General features: G+C 42.7%; 1 protein-coding gene across 2 annotated transcripts in view; it reads left to right on the top strand.

Moving 5' to 3' along the window:
- Positions 1 to 17,710, top strand: part of osbpl3b (oxysterol binding protein-like 3b) — a 176,928-nt gene that overhangs the window by 129,054 nt on the left and 30,164 nt on the right. For both annotated transcript variants that reach the window (XM_073024393.1, XM_073024392.1), the window contains 3 exons: positions 6,270 to 6,414; positions 8,258 to 8,402; positions 11,664 to 11,790. In XM_073024393.1, the coding sequence (XP_072880494.1) occupies positions 6,270 to 6,414; positions 8,258 to 8,402; positions 11,664 to 11,790 (417 nt within the window). The remainder of the gene's footprint in view (positions 1 to 6,269; positions 6,415 to 8,257; positions 8,403 to 11,663; positions 11,791 to 17,710) is intronic.

Here is a 17,710-nt window from a genome sequence, read left to right as displayed (position 1 = left end):
CATGTGAGAGTCTACTCCCATCTCCGTTAGTTTGTGCTTTAAGATCTTGGGCTGGATGGTGTTAAAGGCACTAGAGAAGTCAAGGAATGTAATCCTCACAGCACAACTGACCCCATCTAGGTGAGAGAGTGATTTGTGCAGCAAATACGTGATAGCATCCTCCACTCCCACCTTCTCCTTATACGCAAACTGAAGCGGATCCCGGGCGTGCCTGGTTTGTGGCCTCAGATTCTGTATTATCAGCCGCTCCATGGTCTTCATCACGTGCGACGTCAAGGCAACAGGTCTGAAGTCATTCAACTCCTTTGGTTGTGGTTTCTTCGGTACCGGGACAATACAAGATGTTTTCCACTGTCTGGGTACTCTTCTCTGATCTAGACTCATGTTGATTATGAGTTATTGCTACTCTTTTGGAAAGAATAAATTGGAATCTGCAAAATACTGTACTAAAGATACACCACTGAAGGTGGTATAGCATGGTGTCTGTGCTCGGTTGGGCGTGGGGGGGGGGGGGTCATAGGTGCTGCCCTCCATTGTTGGATCAGTGGAATCACAGGCTGGACTGGCAGGAACAATCAAGTTGGCATTCTTGTCGTTCAGGGTCTTAACTAAAAAAGCGTTTTCTTGTGTAACTATATTCTTCTTTTCTTTCTTACTGTTTTGAATGTGTGTGTGTGTGTGTGTGTGTTTTTGCACCCTGGCCCCAGAGGAATGCTGCCTCATTCAGATGTATTCGTGTATGATTTGAATGATATTTAAACTTGATTTGATTAACACGAGAGGTTCTGCAGGTGATGCAAATCTTAAATGCTAGAGAAACTCAGAAAGTCGGGCAGCATCTATGGAGGAGACTATAGACTTGATGTTTTGGACCTTCATTTTCAGTCCTGGTGAAGGGATCGCAGCTTGAAACTTTGACTGTTTATTCCCCTCCATAGGTTCTAGAGATACACATTTCATCAAACGTTCACAGTCAGTGAGGTATATTCTAGTGATTCTGATAATGTATGGTAATGGTGGTTGTCCATCATGTCCGACGTTGACAAGAAACCTGTGCAGGAGAGTTTTTAAAGTGGAAAATCCGTTGCACTGGGGCAGTTCCACTCTCTCAACCTCAGAAGTCTGGGTCCAGTGGTACGAACAAGCATCACAAACTGGGGTCTTCCTTGGTTGTAGTGGATGACCATGATGTCATGGCCTTCGCTCTCCACGTAGTGTTGCAGTAATGCCTTCCCAGCCGTTGGATCTCACCAGTGGCTAGGAAGATCTCATCTGCCCAGTCTGCCAGAGCATGCAAGAACAGGCATGTCCTTATCTCACCATGGTACGAGGCCGCAGGCTACCCTCTCTTTGTTTAGCACACCTGTCAAAGTGGTGTTCTGGGCTGTGGCCGCTGCCGCATGCAAACAGCTACTTGGAGCCACAGGTGAGAGCTGAGTGTCCGGTGGGGACAAAAGGCGAGTGAGCTGCCCAGGAATGGACACAAGTCCCTTCACCAGAGGCGCTACCCCTCCCTGGATACCGCATACTCCCCATAATATTGTGCAAATAAGCCTTTTTATCATCCAGTTCGAAGCATTCTATCTGAGTGCCACTGCAGCTTTTATTCGGAAGGGTCCGCCATGTTATATGGTCTCCAAAGGAGAGAAGACAGAAGTGGTGAAGCCTGTGTCCCTTTTAGTTAATTCTGTAATTGCCATATGCACGGAGTTTGGCAGTCAGCTGCTTCACACTATTTTGAAGGAACTTAGTTCTCTACCTTTACTGCTGATCCTAGAAAAATCTTTAGAGTAATGCACGGGCATTTATAATGAATGAAAAACTGTTCTACAGATAGATATACACGTCAGGTGCCTAAGACTTTTGCACAGTGCTGTAGAAATTTATGCATTGCACTGTACTGCTGGGGCAGAGAAAAAACAAGTTCATGATATATGTGAGAGGTGATAAACCTGATTTTGATATGGGTCTCTATTGTGGACTGAGAGTGGGAAGGGGGTAGGGAGAGGGGAATCATGGTTGGGAAATGGAGAAGGGAGAGGGGAGGGTGATGGGAGCATCTGAGAGACATTCTGTAATGATCAATAAAGCAATTGTTTGGAATCAAATGACCTTGCCTGGAGTCTCAAGCCTGGGTGAGTCTGCACCCGCACCACCTCCCCCACCACTGGCACTCCTTCTCTAACACCTGTCCCACCCCCCTCACCGTTCCCAACATCCTCTGCTCCTGCCAGATTTACAAACTTGTTCTCCTTTCCACATCGACAAAAACAGTACTTAGCGAAATTCTTAGGCACCCTAGCTATATATGTGCAGAAGACTATTGCACAGAACTGGAGATGCCAGCATCATGTTATTGGCATGTTCTCTGATTCAAGCAGAATCTTTGGGCTAGACTGTTTTACATCCAGGCTGTGTTAAATTGTTCTTGTCTGCATACAACTCCGATAACCCGCTATCTGATTGACTGTTTGGAAATCCATATGCCCTCACCATCCAGGACATGACCTCTTCTTATTAACTCCATTGTGGAGAAGGTGCACAAGGCTGAAGACATACTCTCCACACTTCCCCTCCACCACCAGATTTATAAACAGGCCATGAGCCCATGAGCATTCCTCTTTTGCACAAACTCATTTAAGCATTTTTTATGTCAAACTGATTTAAGCATTTTTTTTGTCTTGCTCTGTACTACTGCCCAAAACACAACAAATTCCCCAACATACAGTCCTGAGCAAAAGTCTTAGGCACATACAGTGCCTATAAAAAGTATTCACCCCCCACCACCACCCAAGACAGCTTCATGTTTTATTATTTTATAACATTGAATCACAGCAAATTTAATTTGGCTTATTTTGACATTGATCAATAGTAAAAGACTCTTTCATGTCTAAGTGAAAACGTATTGCTACAAAGTGATCTAAATTAACTACAAATATAAAACACAAAATAATTGATTGCATAATTACTCACCCCCTTCTAGTCAGTATTTAGTAGATGCACATTTGGCAGCAATTACAGCCTTGAATCTGTTGGATACCTCTCTTATTAGCTTTGTACATCTGGACACTGCAATTTTTCCCAATTCTTCTTTGCAAAATTGCTCAAGCTCTGTCAGATTGCACGGGGATTGTGAGTGAGCGGCCCTTTTCAAGTCCAGCCATAAATTCTCAATTGGATTGAGGTCTGGACCCTGACTTGGCCACTCTGACTTTGTTGTTTTAAAGTCAATCCTGTGTAGCTTTGGCTTTATGCTTGGGGTCATTGTCTTGCTGGAAAACAAATCTTCTCCCAAGTCACAGTTCTGTTGCAGACTGCATCAGGTTTTCCTCCAGGATTTCCCTGTATTTTGTTGCATTCGTTTTATCTTCCACCTTCACAAGCCTTCCAGGGCCTGCTGTAGTGAAGCATCCCCACAGCATGATGCAGTCACCACCATGCTTCACAGTGTGCAGTGCTTGGCCTATGCCAAACATAACATTTAGTCTAATGGCCAAAAAGCTCAATTTTGGTTTTATCAGACCATATAACCTTCTTTCAGCTGACTTCAAAGTCTCCCGCATGCCTTGTGGCAAACTTTAGCTGAGATTTCATGCGAGTTTTTTTTCAACAGTGCCTGTCTCTTTGCCACTCTCCCATAAAGCTACGATAGGTGAAGTACCTGAGCAACAGTTGTATGCACTGTCTCTCCCATCTCAGCCACTAAAGCTTGTAACTCCTCCAGAGTTGTTATAGGTCTCTTGGTGGCCTCCCTCACTCGTCCCCTTCGCTAGTTTTGAGCACAGCCTGCTCTAGGCAGATTTACAGCTGTGTCATATTCTTTCCATTCCTTGATGATTGACTTAACTGTACTCCAAGGGATATTCAGTGACTTGGAAATTCTCATGTATCTATCTCCTGACTTGTGCTTTTCAATAACCTTTTCGTAGAGTTGCCTGGAGTGTTCCTTTTTGTAGTTTTAGCCAGGATACTGACTCACCAGTAGTTGGGTCTTCCAGATACAAGTGTATTTTCACTACAATCAATTGAAACACCTTGACTGCACACAGGTCTCCAAAAATGCATGTCCAATTAACTAATTATTTGACTTCTAAAACCAATTAGCTACACCAGTGATGATTTGGTGTGAACCTCCTTTGGAACCTCTCCAGTTTCAGCACATCCTTTCTAAGATAAGAGACCCAAATCTGCTCACAATACTCCAAGTGAGGCCTCACCAGTGATTTATAAAGTCTCAACATTCCATCCTTGCTTTTATATTCTAGTCTACAAAACAATAAAAACATGAAAACTTCCGAGGGGGAGGGGGGGTGAATAATTTTTATAGGCACTGTATATATAGCTAGGGTGCTTAAGACTTTTGCACAGAACTATATTTGTCAATGTGGAGCAGAGAGTGAGTTTGTAAATCTGGTGGGAGCGAAGGATGTTGGGAATGGCGAGGGTGAAGCACTGGATGACGGATGTGGGATAGGTGGTAGAGAAGGAATGCTACGGGCAGGGGTGGCATGGATACAGACATACCCAGCCCTGAGACGCCAGGCAAGGTCATTTGATTCCAATCAACTGATCTATTCATCATTACAGCATGTCTCTCTGGTGCTCCCCTCTCCCTGCCCCCTTCCCACTCTCAGAACATTAATTAGAGACCCATATCAGAATCAGGCCTATCATTACTCACATACGTCATGAAATCTGTTTTCTTTTTGCACCAGCAGCAGTACAATGCAAGAAAATTAAAATTACTGCAGTACTTTGCAAATGTCTTAAGCCCCCTAGCTATAGGAATGTGCCCAATACTTTCACACAGTACTGTATGTCAGTGATAATAAATCTGATTCTGATTCATATCTCGTTCACTGGGTGCTGACAGCCATGTTCCTAGTCAGCACTTCAAGTAACAATTTCTCATAAGCACAAGAGATTCTGCAGTTGCTGAGAATCTGGAGCAACACACACAAAATGCTGGTGGAACTCAGCATGGCAAGGGAGGAACTATGGAAGAGAAAAACAGTCGACATTTCAGGCTGAGACCCTTCATCAGGACTGGAAAAGGAGCCAGAATAAGGAGGTGGGGAGAGGGAAGAAGTATCAACAAATTTCACAACATTTGCCAATGATATTAAACCTGATTACACCTCTGATTCTGATTCTGACAAGCTGGCAGGTGACAGGTGAGGGGGGGAGGTAGGTACCTGGAGGAGTGGGGGTGGAGTATGAAGTTGGGAGGTGATAGGCAGAAGGGGTGAAGAAGAGGAATCTGGTGGGAGAGCACCTTGAACCAGAAAGGAACAGGAAGTAGGAGGGGAACTGGAGGGAGGTGAAGGAAGAAGAAAAGATGAGAGGGTAACCAGGATGGGGAATGGGGGGTGGGAGGGGAGAAATTGCTGGAAGTCAGAAAAGTCAATGCTCATGCCATCAGGTTGAAGGCTACGCAGATGGAATATGAGGTGTTGCTCGTCCAACAGGAGTCTGGCCTTGTTGAGGCAATAGAGAAGGCCATGGATCCTTTCTCCTTTCTCTCTTTATCCATTTTTCATTCTGGTTCCCCTCTCACCCCTTCTCCTCTCCCTTGCACAACACTTCCCTTTGTTGCCCCTCCCTCTCCCCCCTCTCCAAGCAGATTCCTCCTCCTTCAGCCTTTCACCTCTTCCATCTATCACCTCCCAGCTTTTCCCTTCAGCCCCCACCCCCACCCAGCTGTCTTCCTCCTCACCTCATTTCAACTTCTTATACTCCCTCCCCTCCCTCCACCTTCTTATTTTGGCTTCTCCCCCCCCCCCTTTCTCAGCCCGAAACGTGGACTGTTCATTCCTCACCACAGATGCCTGGCCTCCAGCATTTTGTGCGCATGTTACATTTGGGTTTTCCTCTGTGATTGCATAATACCGTCTGCTGATGGTCACCTAACACTCCATTACTGTACTTGGAAGTTCCTGGCATCCCATTACTCAATTAGCAAGGAACAACTTAGCCCCGAGACTGGAGCCAGCAGACAGCATTAACCACACCTTGAGAGGAAGTTCTGGATGACTGCCAGTCAGAGCCTGTATCTTGTGTGTGTCATGTTTTTCACGGATTGTATGCTTAAAAGTTTACTTTCCTCCCTCCAGTACTTCTGGCCAAACTTATTTGAAGTGATCTGTCAATTATTTGACCTCTTTGCAACAAGATTTTAAGATGTTATTCCATAATCTGTAGTTAGATCAAGTAGATGAAATGTATGTATCTGTGGGCTTGTTTAAAAGAAAATGTAACTCTCTCCTCAGATACAGAGACCATTATGAGTGGAATAAAGTTACTTCCTGTATCCACAATATTCTCAGTGGTCAGAGGTGGATAGAACATTATGGAGAGATTCTCATTAAGAATACAACGAATAGTACTTGCCAGTGCAAACTGACATTTATGAAGGTATGAAAATGTTCTCCTTTTGAAAGGAAGCAAGCAAGCTTTCTTAAATTGTTTTGGTTTATCTTCCGATCATAATTTGCTTAAAATATATTCTGTATCGGATATGTGTAGATGTGCCCTTTACCTGTTTATTAGGACAAATCTATATTTAGTTTTTCCGCAAACCATTTCAGGTGACATTGACCTACTTTTGTACTGCCTGCTTTGTATTTAAGCTCCTGTGACATTTTGAAGAAAGTGGTTGCAGCCTGGTGAATAACCTTCATCTAAAATAGGGATGGTTCTTGTTTGGAGAAAAGAGTTAAAAGCCTCCTATCTGATCAATAATTTCAGACTGTAGAGTTTCTTCAGCAATGTTTGAAGATTGTTTTTAAAGATTACGTTTATTTGTCTCATGTACATCGAAACTTACAATGAGATGTCTCGTATGCGTCTAATCAAGTAGCTAGGATCGTGCTGGACAGCCTGCAAGTTTTACCATGCCTTTGTGGCAACACATTGGATTTCAGCCATCAGTCAGTAATATCAGATGATAAGATGTAGGAGTAGAATTAGGCCATTTGGACTATTGAGTCTGCTCTGCCATTGCATCATGGATGATTCACCAGGCCTCTCAACCCCGTTCTCCTGCCTTCTCCCCATAACCATTGACGTCCTTATTAATCAAGAACCTATCAACTTCCAATTTAAATATACCCAGTAACTTGGCCTCCACAGCTGTCCATGAATCCCACAGATTCACCACCCGCTGGCTAAAGAAATTTCTCCTTATCTCTGTTCTAAAGGGATGTCCTTCTAATGTGAGACTGTGCCCTCTAGTCCTAGATCCCCTATTATAGAAACACTCTAAATGCCCACTCTATCTAGGCCTTCCAATAGGGCTTAATGAGGTCTCCTCCCATGCTTCTAAACTCCAGTGAGTACAAGCCCAGTGCCATTAAGTGAACCCCATATGTTAACCCTTTCAGTCTCAGGATCATCCTTGTGAACCTCCACTGGACCTGCTCCAGTGCCAGCACATTCTTCCTTAGATAAGGGGCCAAAAATACTTACAATACTCCATGTACAGTCTAAACAATGTTGTATAAAGCCTCAGCATTACATCTTTGCTTCTATATTTTATAATATTATAATTTTATATTTCATAAATATTTATCTTTATTATCAAGGCTGATTAGAATATTGAAGCAATCTTCAAGGGCCATCCTAATATCCACATGACTTAGTAAAATCTTCTTGTTACCAGGACAAGTTATTGGGAAGACTGATGAACAGGCCTCTTAGGCCCTACATGCTTGATTAAACTTGACTTGGGGGCTGCACGGCGGTGTAGCCGTTAGCGCCACACTTTACAGCACCAGCCCCGTGGGTTCAATTCCTGCCTCTATCAGAAAAGAGTTTGTACGTTCTCCCAGTGACCATATGAGTTTCCTCTGGATGTTCCAGCTTCTTTCCACAGTCCAGAAGGGCATGTTATGTTTTGTATCTCTAATTAAAATTTTAAAAATAAATAAACCCTCCAGATTTTAAATTAAATTGACATGAAGTAATGAATGGTGACTTTACTGAATTTGGCTGAACTAATATAAAACAGGTCAAAGCTAATGCTTTATTTTGGAACAGTATTGTTGATAAGAGAGAGTATTTGACTTTAAAACTTAGCAACAAGCAATTAAACACAAGCAATTCTGAAGATGTTGGCGACCCAGAGGAATTCCAGCAGTTAAAAATCAGTCTTCGGACAGATCCAGCTTCCAAGTTTATGGCAGTTTTAGCTTTCCAATCCTTTTTGACGCTCATCATTCTGGCGTATCCTATTTACCAGTTTTCTTTGATATTTTAGGCAAGATACTGGAATTCAAACGTTAATGAGGTTGAAGGGATCATAATGAACCAAAACGGTGAGGTAGTAAATCAACTCTTTGGGAAGTGGCATGAAGGCATATATAGTGGAACGCTCCCCTCAGCAACATGCATCTGGAGACCAAGTAGGTGATTTATGCCAAATATCTCGTAATACTCTGTTGTTATATATTTCTACGAAGGACAAAAAGTTGCTGAATAAAAACGATTAATCTTTTTCTTTAGAGGACGCTCATCAAATTCAGGGAAAGCAGGGGTTGTAATGAGTAAGTTTATGACCAAGTGTGATATATTTTATAATATTTCCAGTTACGTTTAACACATTGCCATCAGCTGAGCTTGCATTTGATGGCAAAATCACAAGGGAGCTGGTAGGCTCTGATTAGAATATTTGAAGGTGTGGAATGTTAACGCTCTGTACTTTGCCTGCCCGTTTTGTACAATGTCAAAAGTGGTGTTTGATTTGCATATCTGATGTGGGGAAAAGTTGAGTTTTTATACAGTACTGTGCAAAATTCTCAGGTGTGTATGCATGTGTGTGTATATATATATATATATGTGTGTGTGTATGTATATACATATATAAATATATAATATGACTTTTTGCACAGTACAGTATTGTCAAAGTGGAGCGGAGATCGAGATTGTTGGAGCTAAAGGTGTTGCGAGGGTGGAGCTCCGCAGGAGAGTGTGGGGCAGGTGAGAGAGAAGGAGTGCCAGGGACAGGGGGTGACACGGATGCAGAGACAACCAGCCCTGAGACACCAGGCAAGGGCAGCTGATTTCAAGCAATTACCTGTGGCTTATTGATCATTACAGAATACCTGTCTGGTGCTTTCTGCTCCCTCCACTCTTCCTTCCCCTTTTCCTAACCATGATTCCCCTCCCCCTGTCCCCTTCCCACTCTCAGACCACAGTGGAGACCCATATCATAATCAGGTTTATCATCACTTACATATATCATGAAATTAGTTTTTTTTGTGACTGCAGTACAGTACAATACATAAAATTACTTACAGTACTGTGCAAAAGTCTTGGGCATCCTAGCTCTATATATATGCCTAAGACTTCTGCACAGTATTCTTCATAGACTAATCAGTATGTCCATACACTGACACTAGGTGCAGGAGTATCTGTACATAAGGTGACTCTGATAGGAAATGATAAAGTGACAGAGTGACGGTAAGAGAAGCTCTTCTAGGTAGCAGCAGAGCAGATGAAAACACAATGAGCCAGTGACTGTGTCAGGGTAGGTATGAGGTGTGGAGTGTAAGTGTAAAGTGACTGGATGAGGGGGTGCCGAGGGGCGGCTGATGTGGATGTAGCGATGGTGCGGTGGGTTAATGGCTGGAGGTGTTGATCAGCCTGACGGCTTGAGAAGAGTTACTGTCTTTGAGTTTAGTGGCTCTGGTGCGAGCGCTGTGCAGCCTCCTCCCTGATGGGAGTGGGACGAACAGTCCATAAGGGTGGGATCCCTCATGATATTGCTGGCCCATTCCCCGCACCTTTCCGTGTCATTGATGGTGGGTAGATTAGTGCCGGTGATGTGTTGTGTAGTTGGGTAGTTGTACTCTACAACCACCCATTGTAGTGTAATTAAGAAGTGTTTTCAGCCTGATGTGTTGGCTCTTGTTTCTCATCCCTCAAGTATGGCCTGACCTGAGTAGGTCCAATGTTTTCTGTTCTTTTCAATTTTTTTTTTGGCATAAGCAGCATTTTCTTCAAACAAGGAGAGACTGTGGGCACCTACTGATTTTCATCAAAGATCATGTTTCTTAGCTCACACGTTCTGACTTGCAGGCTATGTGAATTCACAGCTGGTAAATCCAAAACAGGATACAATCTCTACAGAAGTATTCTTCTGAAGTTAATGGCATACGGGAGAAATTGGTGTGCCTGAAGCCCTGCAAAATTTCATTAGGAACTTGAGATTTGGTATGTCACTAAAGACTCAAGCAAGTTTCTACAGGTGTACCGTGGTGACCGTTCTAACTGGCTGCATCACCGTGTGGTACAGAGGGGCCAATGCACAGGATTGGCAAAGCTGCGGAGGGATACAAACTCCACCAGCTCTATCATGGGCACGAGGCTTCCCACCATCAAGGACGGCTTCTAAAGGCGACATCTCAAAAAGGCAGCGTCTCACTCTGTTGCAATATGTGTAACCGTCCCCTGATCTAATAAATAGTGAAAACTGATGCCTTGGTTTAATGGAGTTGCTCTTAAGAAATTAAACCTGGGAAATCTAAAAGTATTTGGAGGGCACTAAAGCAAAGATTCAGAAGTACATTTAATATCAAAGTATGTGTAAGTTATACAACCTTGAGATTTGTCTACATACAGGCAGCTACAAAGCAAGAAATCCAAAAGAACCCCGTTAAAAAATGGATCAACACCCAGTGCATAGAAACAGAGAAATTTAAAAAAACACAGATCATGCAAACAATGAAAGCAAGCAACAGCATTCCGAACCAAATTGAGTCCACAGACCTGTGGTGAACTACGTATACCTGTCTGGACATGCCCCTCTGCTGACTGCTCCTGTGGTTCCTCCCTCTGACCCCTGTATAAAAGTGGTTGGAGGCACTGCTCCTCCCTCAGTCTCCAGGATGTTGTGTGGTGGTCTCTTGCTACTAATCATGGTCTCTTGCAGCTAATAAAAGCCTATCGTTCACCTCCCATCTCCCAAGAGTTATTGATGGTGCATCAAGACCCAAATCCCGGAGCAGCTGGAGTAGGCCCGTAGCCTTGGTCTCGTATAGCGGGGCAAGTCACCGCGAAGGGTGCAGGCACAAAGCACGTAGCACCCGGAGCAGTCTCACAGCCTCAGCCTCAGCGTCAAGGGGAGCGGAGTAAAACATCGCAGAGCATAACCAGCCCTACCCTCGCCTCCGGTCCCAACACTCTGCCTTTTCACTCCATCTGGCCCGGCAGTTAAATTGTTCAAGCATTGGGTCACCCCCCGCACTCAGACCCGGCCCCACTGCACCGATACGCTCTGGGCATCTTCCAGCCCTTATTCGACCTTCCCAAATCGGCACTTGTCAACAATTAAAGCTCTGTAAAATCACTATTTAGGATTTTCACTAATTTTAATAAATTTGATTACCAAGCATTAATTTCAAGTTGATTAAATTTATCTTTCTGGGAGCTATCTCTGAGGTAAATGTTTTAGTAAATTGTATTTGTACAGTGCTGAAAATTAGAGAAATATGTGGCTGCTCACATGTTAAACAGTTGCTCATCGTTTCTGAGGATAAGTCTTTTATTCCCTTTCAGACGTGGATCTAGAAGTCATTTGACAGCAGCGGGTATAAGGTCTGATATTGTATCAAAACCTATGTTGCTCTGTTTTTTTACATTTTTTATTTATTTCCCTTTTGTAGATCCCATGCCAAGAGACTTTGAGCAGTACTATGGTCTCACCAAATTTTCACTGGGATTAAATGAGCTGGAACCTGAGGAAAGACCATACCTTCCACAAACTGACACGAGGTTTAGGCCTGATCAAAGGTATGCACTTAATCGATGCAACTCCATGATTATCTTCGTTCATTTTCTGGAAGCTTGGCTTTATACGTGAGGGCACAGAATTGATTTTGTCGATGGCAACGTCCCAGACAAGTTAGTTCATCAGTCCAGAGAGCTGTGGATGTTGCTCATTTGGTAGCACAGGGGTGTGGTAGCTCTTGGTAGGAGCCTGCCAAAGAGCCACTGATCTTCTACTGTACGAGTGTGTTTAAGTGATAAATTTCCAAGGGTGGGGTGGGGGCTGGTGGATGATTTCTCTCATGGGAGTGGAGTGAGGGTGGGTCGAGTGTGGTGGGAGTGTGGGACCATCAGCTGAAAAGGAAAAAAAGCAGCCTTTTTTTTCTTATAAAACAGATTTTTTTCTAATAGGCAGCAAGTTGTTATGTGTCTTGTAGCAGTTTGCTACACTCGAGTATTGATCAGTCAATTAACTGACAGGTGTCCTGAGATTCAGCCATAAGTGGTGGAAGATACAATGACCTATTAAAGGATCGGCTGTTCAGAATTCAGGCTTTGACTTTCCCTTGTATTTTGAATCTAACAGTATTAACATTCAAGAAATATACTTGGAGTTGTAAAATTATTGTAATACTTCTGACAAATTTCGAAGTCAAACTTCAAAAAGTAAGGTCCTGCAGATTTCTAATAGGAAATGATGGGGAAGTTGGCATTTCAGACCTGCATCTGTAGAAAGGGAACACAGTTTGACATACACTTTATCCAGAAATGTTGCCTAACCTGCCGAGTATTTCCTATCGCCTTTTCAGATTTCCAGCATCTTCATTGTTTTTCTTAACACCATTTCTCAACAAAAGTGGTGTTGAATTCACCCATGTAACTATTTGACCATTTTTGTTATGGTCACTATCTCATTATATTTCAGAAGACAAGGTGCGAAGCTAGCATTTTATATTTTTCAGAATCGGAATCAGGGTTATTGTCACTGACATAAGTTGTGAAATTTGTTGCTTTGTGGCAGCGCTACAGTGCAGTTAGTTACTTAATTAGAGCTTTTTGGTCATTTCTGAGGACCGTGAGACTGCAGCACTACTCTATTCAGTGCAAAACAACACACTGGGAGTTCAACTACTAAAAACATGATGACCACATTTAAAAATAATGTCTGAATTATTCAGAATGACATCTAAATTACAACTGAATTAAAATCAACTCTAAAATTAAAAGGAAGAGTGGCTGCCCCATTCGAGTGTTGCACCTGTCCATGTTATAAAACGCAATGTTTAAATATTAAATACCATCAAGCGTTAATGCCCATTTATTGCACTTAGAGATTGTCCACAGTGCCTTTGGAATTGAAGCTGATCCTACAAAAAATAGTAGATATGGCCCAGTCCATCATGGGTAAAGTCTTCACCACCATTGAACACATCCACACAAAGCATTGTCACAGGGAAGCAGCATCCATCGTCAGGGACCCCCACCACTCAGGACATGCTCTCTTCTAACTGCTACCATCAGGAAGGAGATACAGGAGCCTCAGGACTCACACCACCATGTTCAGGAACAGTTACAACCCCTCAACCATCAGGCTCTTGAACCAATGGGGATAACTTCACTTGACCATTCATTGGAAATGTTCCCACAACCAATGGACTCACTTTCAAGGACTCTTCATCTCATGTTCTCAATATTTATGGCTTATTTATTTATTAATATTTATTCCTTTTTATAATTGCACAGTCTGTTGTATTTTGCACACTGGTTGAATGCCCAAGTCGGTGTGGTCTTTCATTGATTCTACAATGGTTATTATAATGGTTATGGATTTATTGAGCATGCCCGCAAGAAAATGAATCCCAGGGTTGCATATAGTCATATATAATTTCTGAAAATTTCAACCCCTCCTTTCCAGTTCTGATGAAGGGTTTTTGGCCAGAAGCATCGACTGTTTATTCCTTTCCGTTGATGCTGCCTGACCTGCTCGGTTCCTCCAGCATTTTGTACATGTGTTACGGTGCAATGTAGTAAAATAATTCAACCTCCTGAGCTCACTGTACTTGCAGTGAGGCTTAAAGGCAAATGTGAATACCTGCTGCAGGATTGCCTTGAATGCAGAATTCAAGGTGTGGTCTATTTAAAGTAATTTGTGCAAAACTTCAACCTTTGTATGCTTGTTCCCTCAGGATAATAGTCAGGGCTCTGTTGGCCTCTCTTTTGCGTTGACTTCAGTTTGTATACGTTTACTGATTTATTGGTTTTTTTCTTGGGTTCTCAACCTCATTCGATTCTGTATTTCCTCCTTATAGGCCACATTTCAAAAAATAGATGGTTATCTATCTTGTGTGCAGATGGGATAGTCCCCTAGTTGTCCATGTTGAACTCCATTTGCCTTTGTTTTATCTACCTACTAAATTTTTCCCCTTGTAGTTTCCAGCTTTTGCCCCGATTTCTACCCCAAATCTGGTGATGTCTGGACATTTGGATATGCAAGATATAATCGTTCATTCATTATGTGCCGTGTCGTATGGCATGGGTGATTATGGTCTCGACCATGATTATTCTTGGCAAATTTTTCTACAGAAGTGGTTTCCCATTGTCTTCTTCTGGGCAGTGTCTTTACAAGATGGGTGACCCCAGCCATTATCAACACTCCTCAGAAATTGTTCACCTAGTGTCAGTGGTCGCACAACCAAGACGTGTGACGTTCACCATCTGCTCATACGACCATCCACCACCTGATCCCATGGCTTCACATGACTCTGATCCGGAGGGGCTAAGCAGGTGCGGCACCTTGCCCAAGGGTGACCTGCAGGCTAGCAGAGGGAAGAAGCGCCTCACACCTCCTTTGATAGAGACGTATCTCCACCCTGCCAGTCACATGCAAGATGTAGTACTGTGCAAAAGTCTTAGGCATATATTTATATAGCCAGGGTCTCTAAGATGTTTGCACAGGACTGTATTTGTCAACGTGGACAGAGAACGAGTTTGTAAATCTGGTGGGAGTAAAGAATGTTGGGAATGCCGAGGATGGAGCACCACATGAGAGGTGCCAGAGGAGTGGTGGGGGCGGAAGGGTGGTGTGAGTGCAGACACACCCAGCTCTGACACAACGTGCAAGAAAATTTGATTCCAAACAACTGGTTTATCAATCATTTCAGAATGTCTCTCTGGTGCTTCCGGCTCCCTCCCCTCTCCCTTCCCCTTCTCCCAATCATGATCCCCCTGTCCCTGTCCCCTTCCCACTCTTAGTTCCCAATAGAGACCATATCAGAATCAGGTTTTCTCATCATTCACATATGAAATTTGTCTTTTTTTTGTGGCAACAGGACAGTGAAATACATAAAATTACTACAGTACTGTGCAAAAGTCTTAGGCACCCTAGCTATCTACAGTATATGTATATCATTTGCTGTTTTTACAGTATATAATCCAGTGTATATTATATCCAGTATATGGTATGTAATAATAATTTTGTATCCAGAGCTATGCATAATCCTCTCATCTCTCATCAGCTCACAGATACAGTAAGAAGTTACTAGCACAATATTTTTCGCTTCTTGCTAATGTCATCTGTATTCCACCTACTGACTAATTTCCAACTGAAGTCAAATGCCTTTCTTGTGTTACGTTTTGCAGACATTTGGGTCCAGACCTCACTGAAAATTGTAAAATTCCTCTTGGGTGAATCCTCAGATAAACCCTTAAGGATATTATGAATAATCGTTTAAAAAAAAATGACTCTCCCATTGCTAATTCCTTCTGAATCCCTGATCTGTTTGTATTTCTCAATGTTTTGCTATGCAACAAATAATGATGAATTCAGGGAGTTATGTCATCCTTGCATCAAGAACTACTGTTCAATCATTTTGTACATTTCCTGCTTGTTTGAACATCTACGTACTTAGTGCAAAACACAATGAATACCTGGTTTACCGCATAACTTCACTGGTATCCACCTATATCACCATAGCAATGACACAAATACAACTCCTTTCTTAAAAGGCATGTATTCATTCCATTTGTAGTTATGGTACTACTCAAGAACAAATTACATGAAGTGAAATGGCTCTTAATCACCTTTATTTAATCCATGAACCAACTCACTTTCAAAGACTGTGCCACTCATGTTCTCAGTTTTATTTGTTTTTTGTATTTGCTCAGATTGTCTTCTTTTGCATACTCATCGTTTGTCAGTCTTTGCAGTTTTTCATTGATTCTACACTATTTCTTTGTTCTACTGTGAATGCCTGCAAGAAAATGAATCAGGGTTGTATATGGTGACAATACGTACTTTGGCAATAAATTTACTTTGAACCTTGAAGGAATATAATGTATTCCTTGCTTTACCCCACAATAGGCACAAGCAGTTAAGGGTGACGCTGATATAGTAAGTACAAGAGCATCTGCAGATATTAGAAATCCAGAGTAACACACATGAATTGCTGGAGGCACTCAGCAGGTCAGACAGCATCTATGGAAAAGAGTAAGCCTTCAACATTTCGGGCCGAGGCCCTTCTTCAGGACTGAGAAGGAAGGGGGAAGATGCCAGAATGAAAAGGTGGGGGGGAGGGAAGGAAGGTAGCTAGAAGGTGATAGGTGAATGGGAAAGGTCAAGGGCCAGAGCGGAAGGAATCTTATAGGAGAGTAAAGTGGACCAGGGGGAGAAAGGGAAGGAGGAGGGGGTCCAGGAGGAAGAAGTAGGAAGGCGAGGAGAGGTAAAAAGTCATCTGTCGTAGCAGTCCAAGACAGGCTGAAGAGCTTCCATTTAGAGCAAGGGTTCCCATCATGGAGTCCACAGACTCTTCGGTTAAAGATAGGGGTCCATGGCATAAGAAAGGTTGGGAACTCCTGATTTAGAGTTTTTGTTCAGACCGAACATCAGAATGGGGAAGAAATGTGATTTAGGTGATTTTGACTGTGGGATAATTGTTGGTGCCAGATGGGGCGGGGGGGGGGGGTGTGGTTTGAGTATCTCAGAAAATGCTGATCCCTTAGGATTTTCACACACAGCAATCTCTAGAATTTATAGAGAATGGTGTGAAAAATCCAGTGAGCAGCAGTTCTGTGGGTGAAAACGCCTTGTTGATGAGAGAGGTCAGAGGAGAATGGCCAGATTGGTTTAAGGCGACAGTAACTCAAATAACCATAAGTTACAACAGTGGTGCGCAGAAGAGCATCTCTGAATGCACAGCACATCAAACCTTGAAGTGGATGGGTTACAACAGCAGAAGACCACACTGTATTCAACTCCTGTACCTAATAAAGTGGCTACGGAGTGTACAGCACTGTGCAAAAGTCTTAGGGCTATAAAAAGTTTGTGAACCCTTGCCAGTACCTGGTTTTCTGCATTAACTACTCATAAAATAGGTCTGATCTTCATCAAAGTCACGATAATAGGCAAACGCAATCTGCCTAAACTAATAACACACAAGCAAATATACCTTTCACATCTTTATTGAACACATTGTTTAATCATTCACAGTCCAGGCAGGGAAAAGTGTGTTTAACCCTTGTATTTAATAACTGGTAGAACCACCTTTAGCAGCTATATCCTCCTATAGCTGCTGATCAGACTTGAACAATATCAAGGAGGAATTTTAGACCATTCCTCCATGCAAAACTGTTTCAGTTCATCAATATTTCTGGGATACCTTGCATGAAAAACCCTCTCCTGGTCATACCACAGCATCTCAATCGGGTTAAGGTCTGGACTCTGACTTGGCCATTCCAATACACATATTTTCTTCTTTTTAAAACATTCTGTACTTGATTTACTCTTGTGTTTCGGATCATAGTCTTGTTACATCATCCAACTTCTATTAATATTTAAGTGACAGACCACTGCCCTGGCATTCTCCTGTAAAATATCTTTATACAATTTAGAATTCATTGTTCCCTCAATGATTGCAAGCTGTTCAGACCCTGAGGCAGCAAAGCAGCC

The sequence above is a fragment of the Hemitrygon akajei genome, chromosome 20 (assembly GCF_048418815.1).
Source record: "Hemitrygon akajei chromosome 20, sHemAka1.3, whole genome shotgun sequence".
NCBI lineage: Eukaryota > Metazoa > Chordata > Chondrichthyes > Myliobatiformes > Dasyatidae > Hemitrygon > Hemitrygon akajei.
The sequence above is the reverse complement of the archived record's forward strand: the minus strand, read 5'-3'. Positions and strand labels throughout refer to the sequence as shown.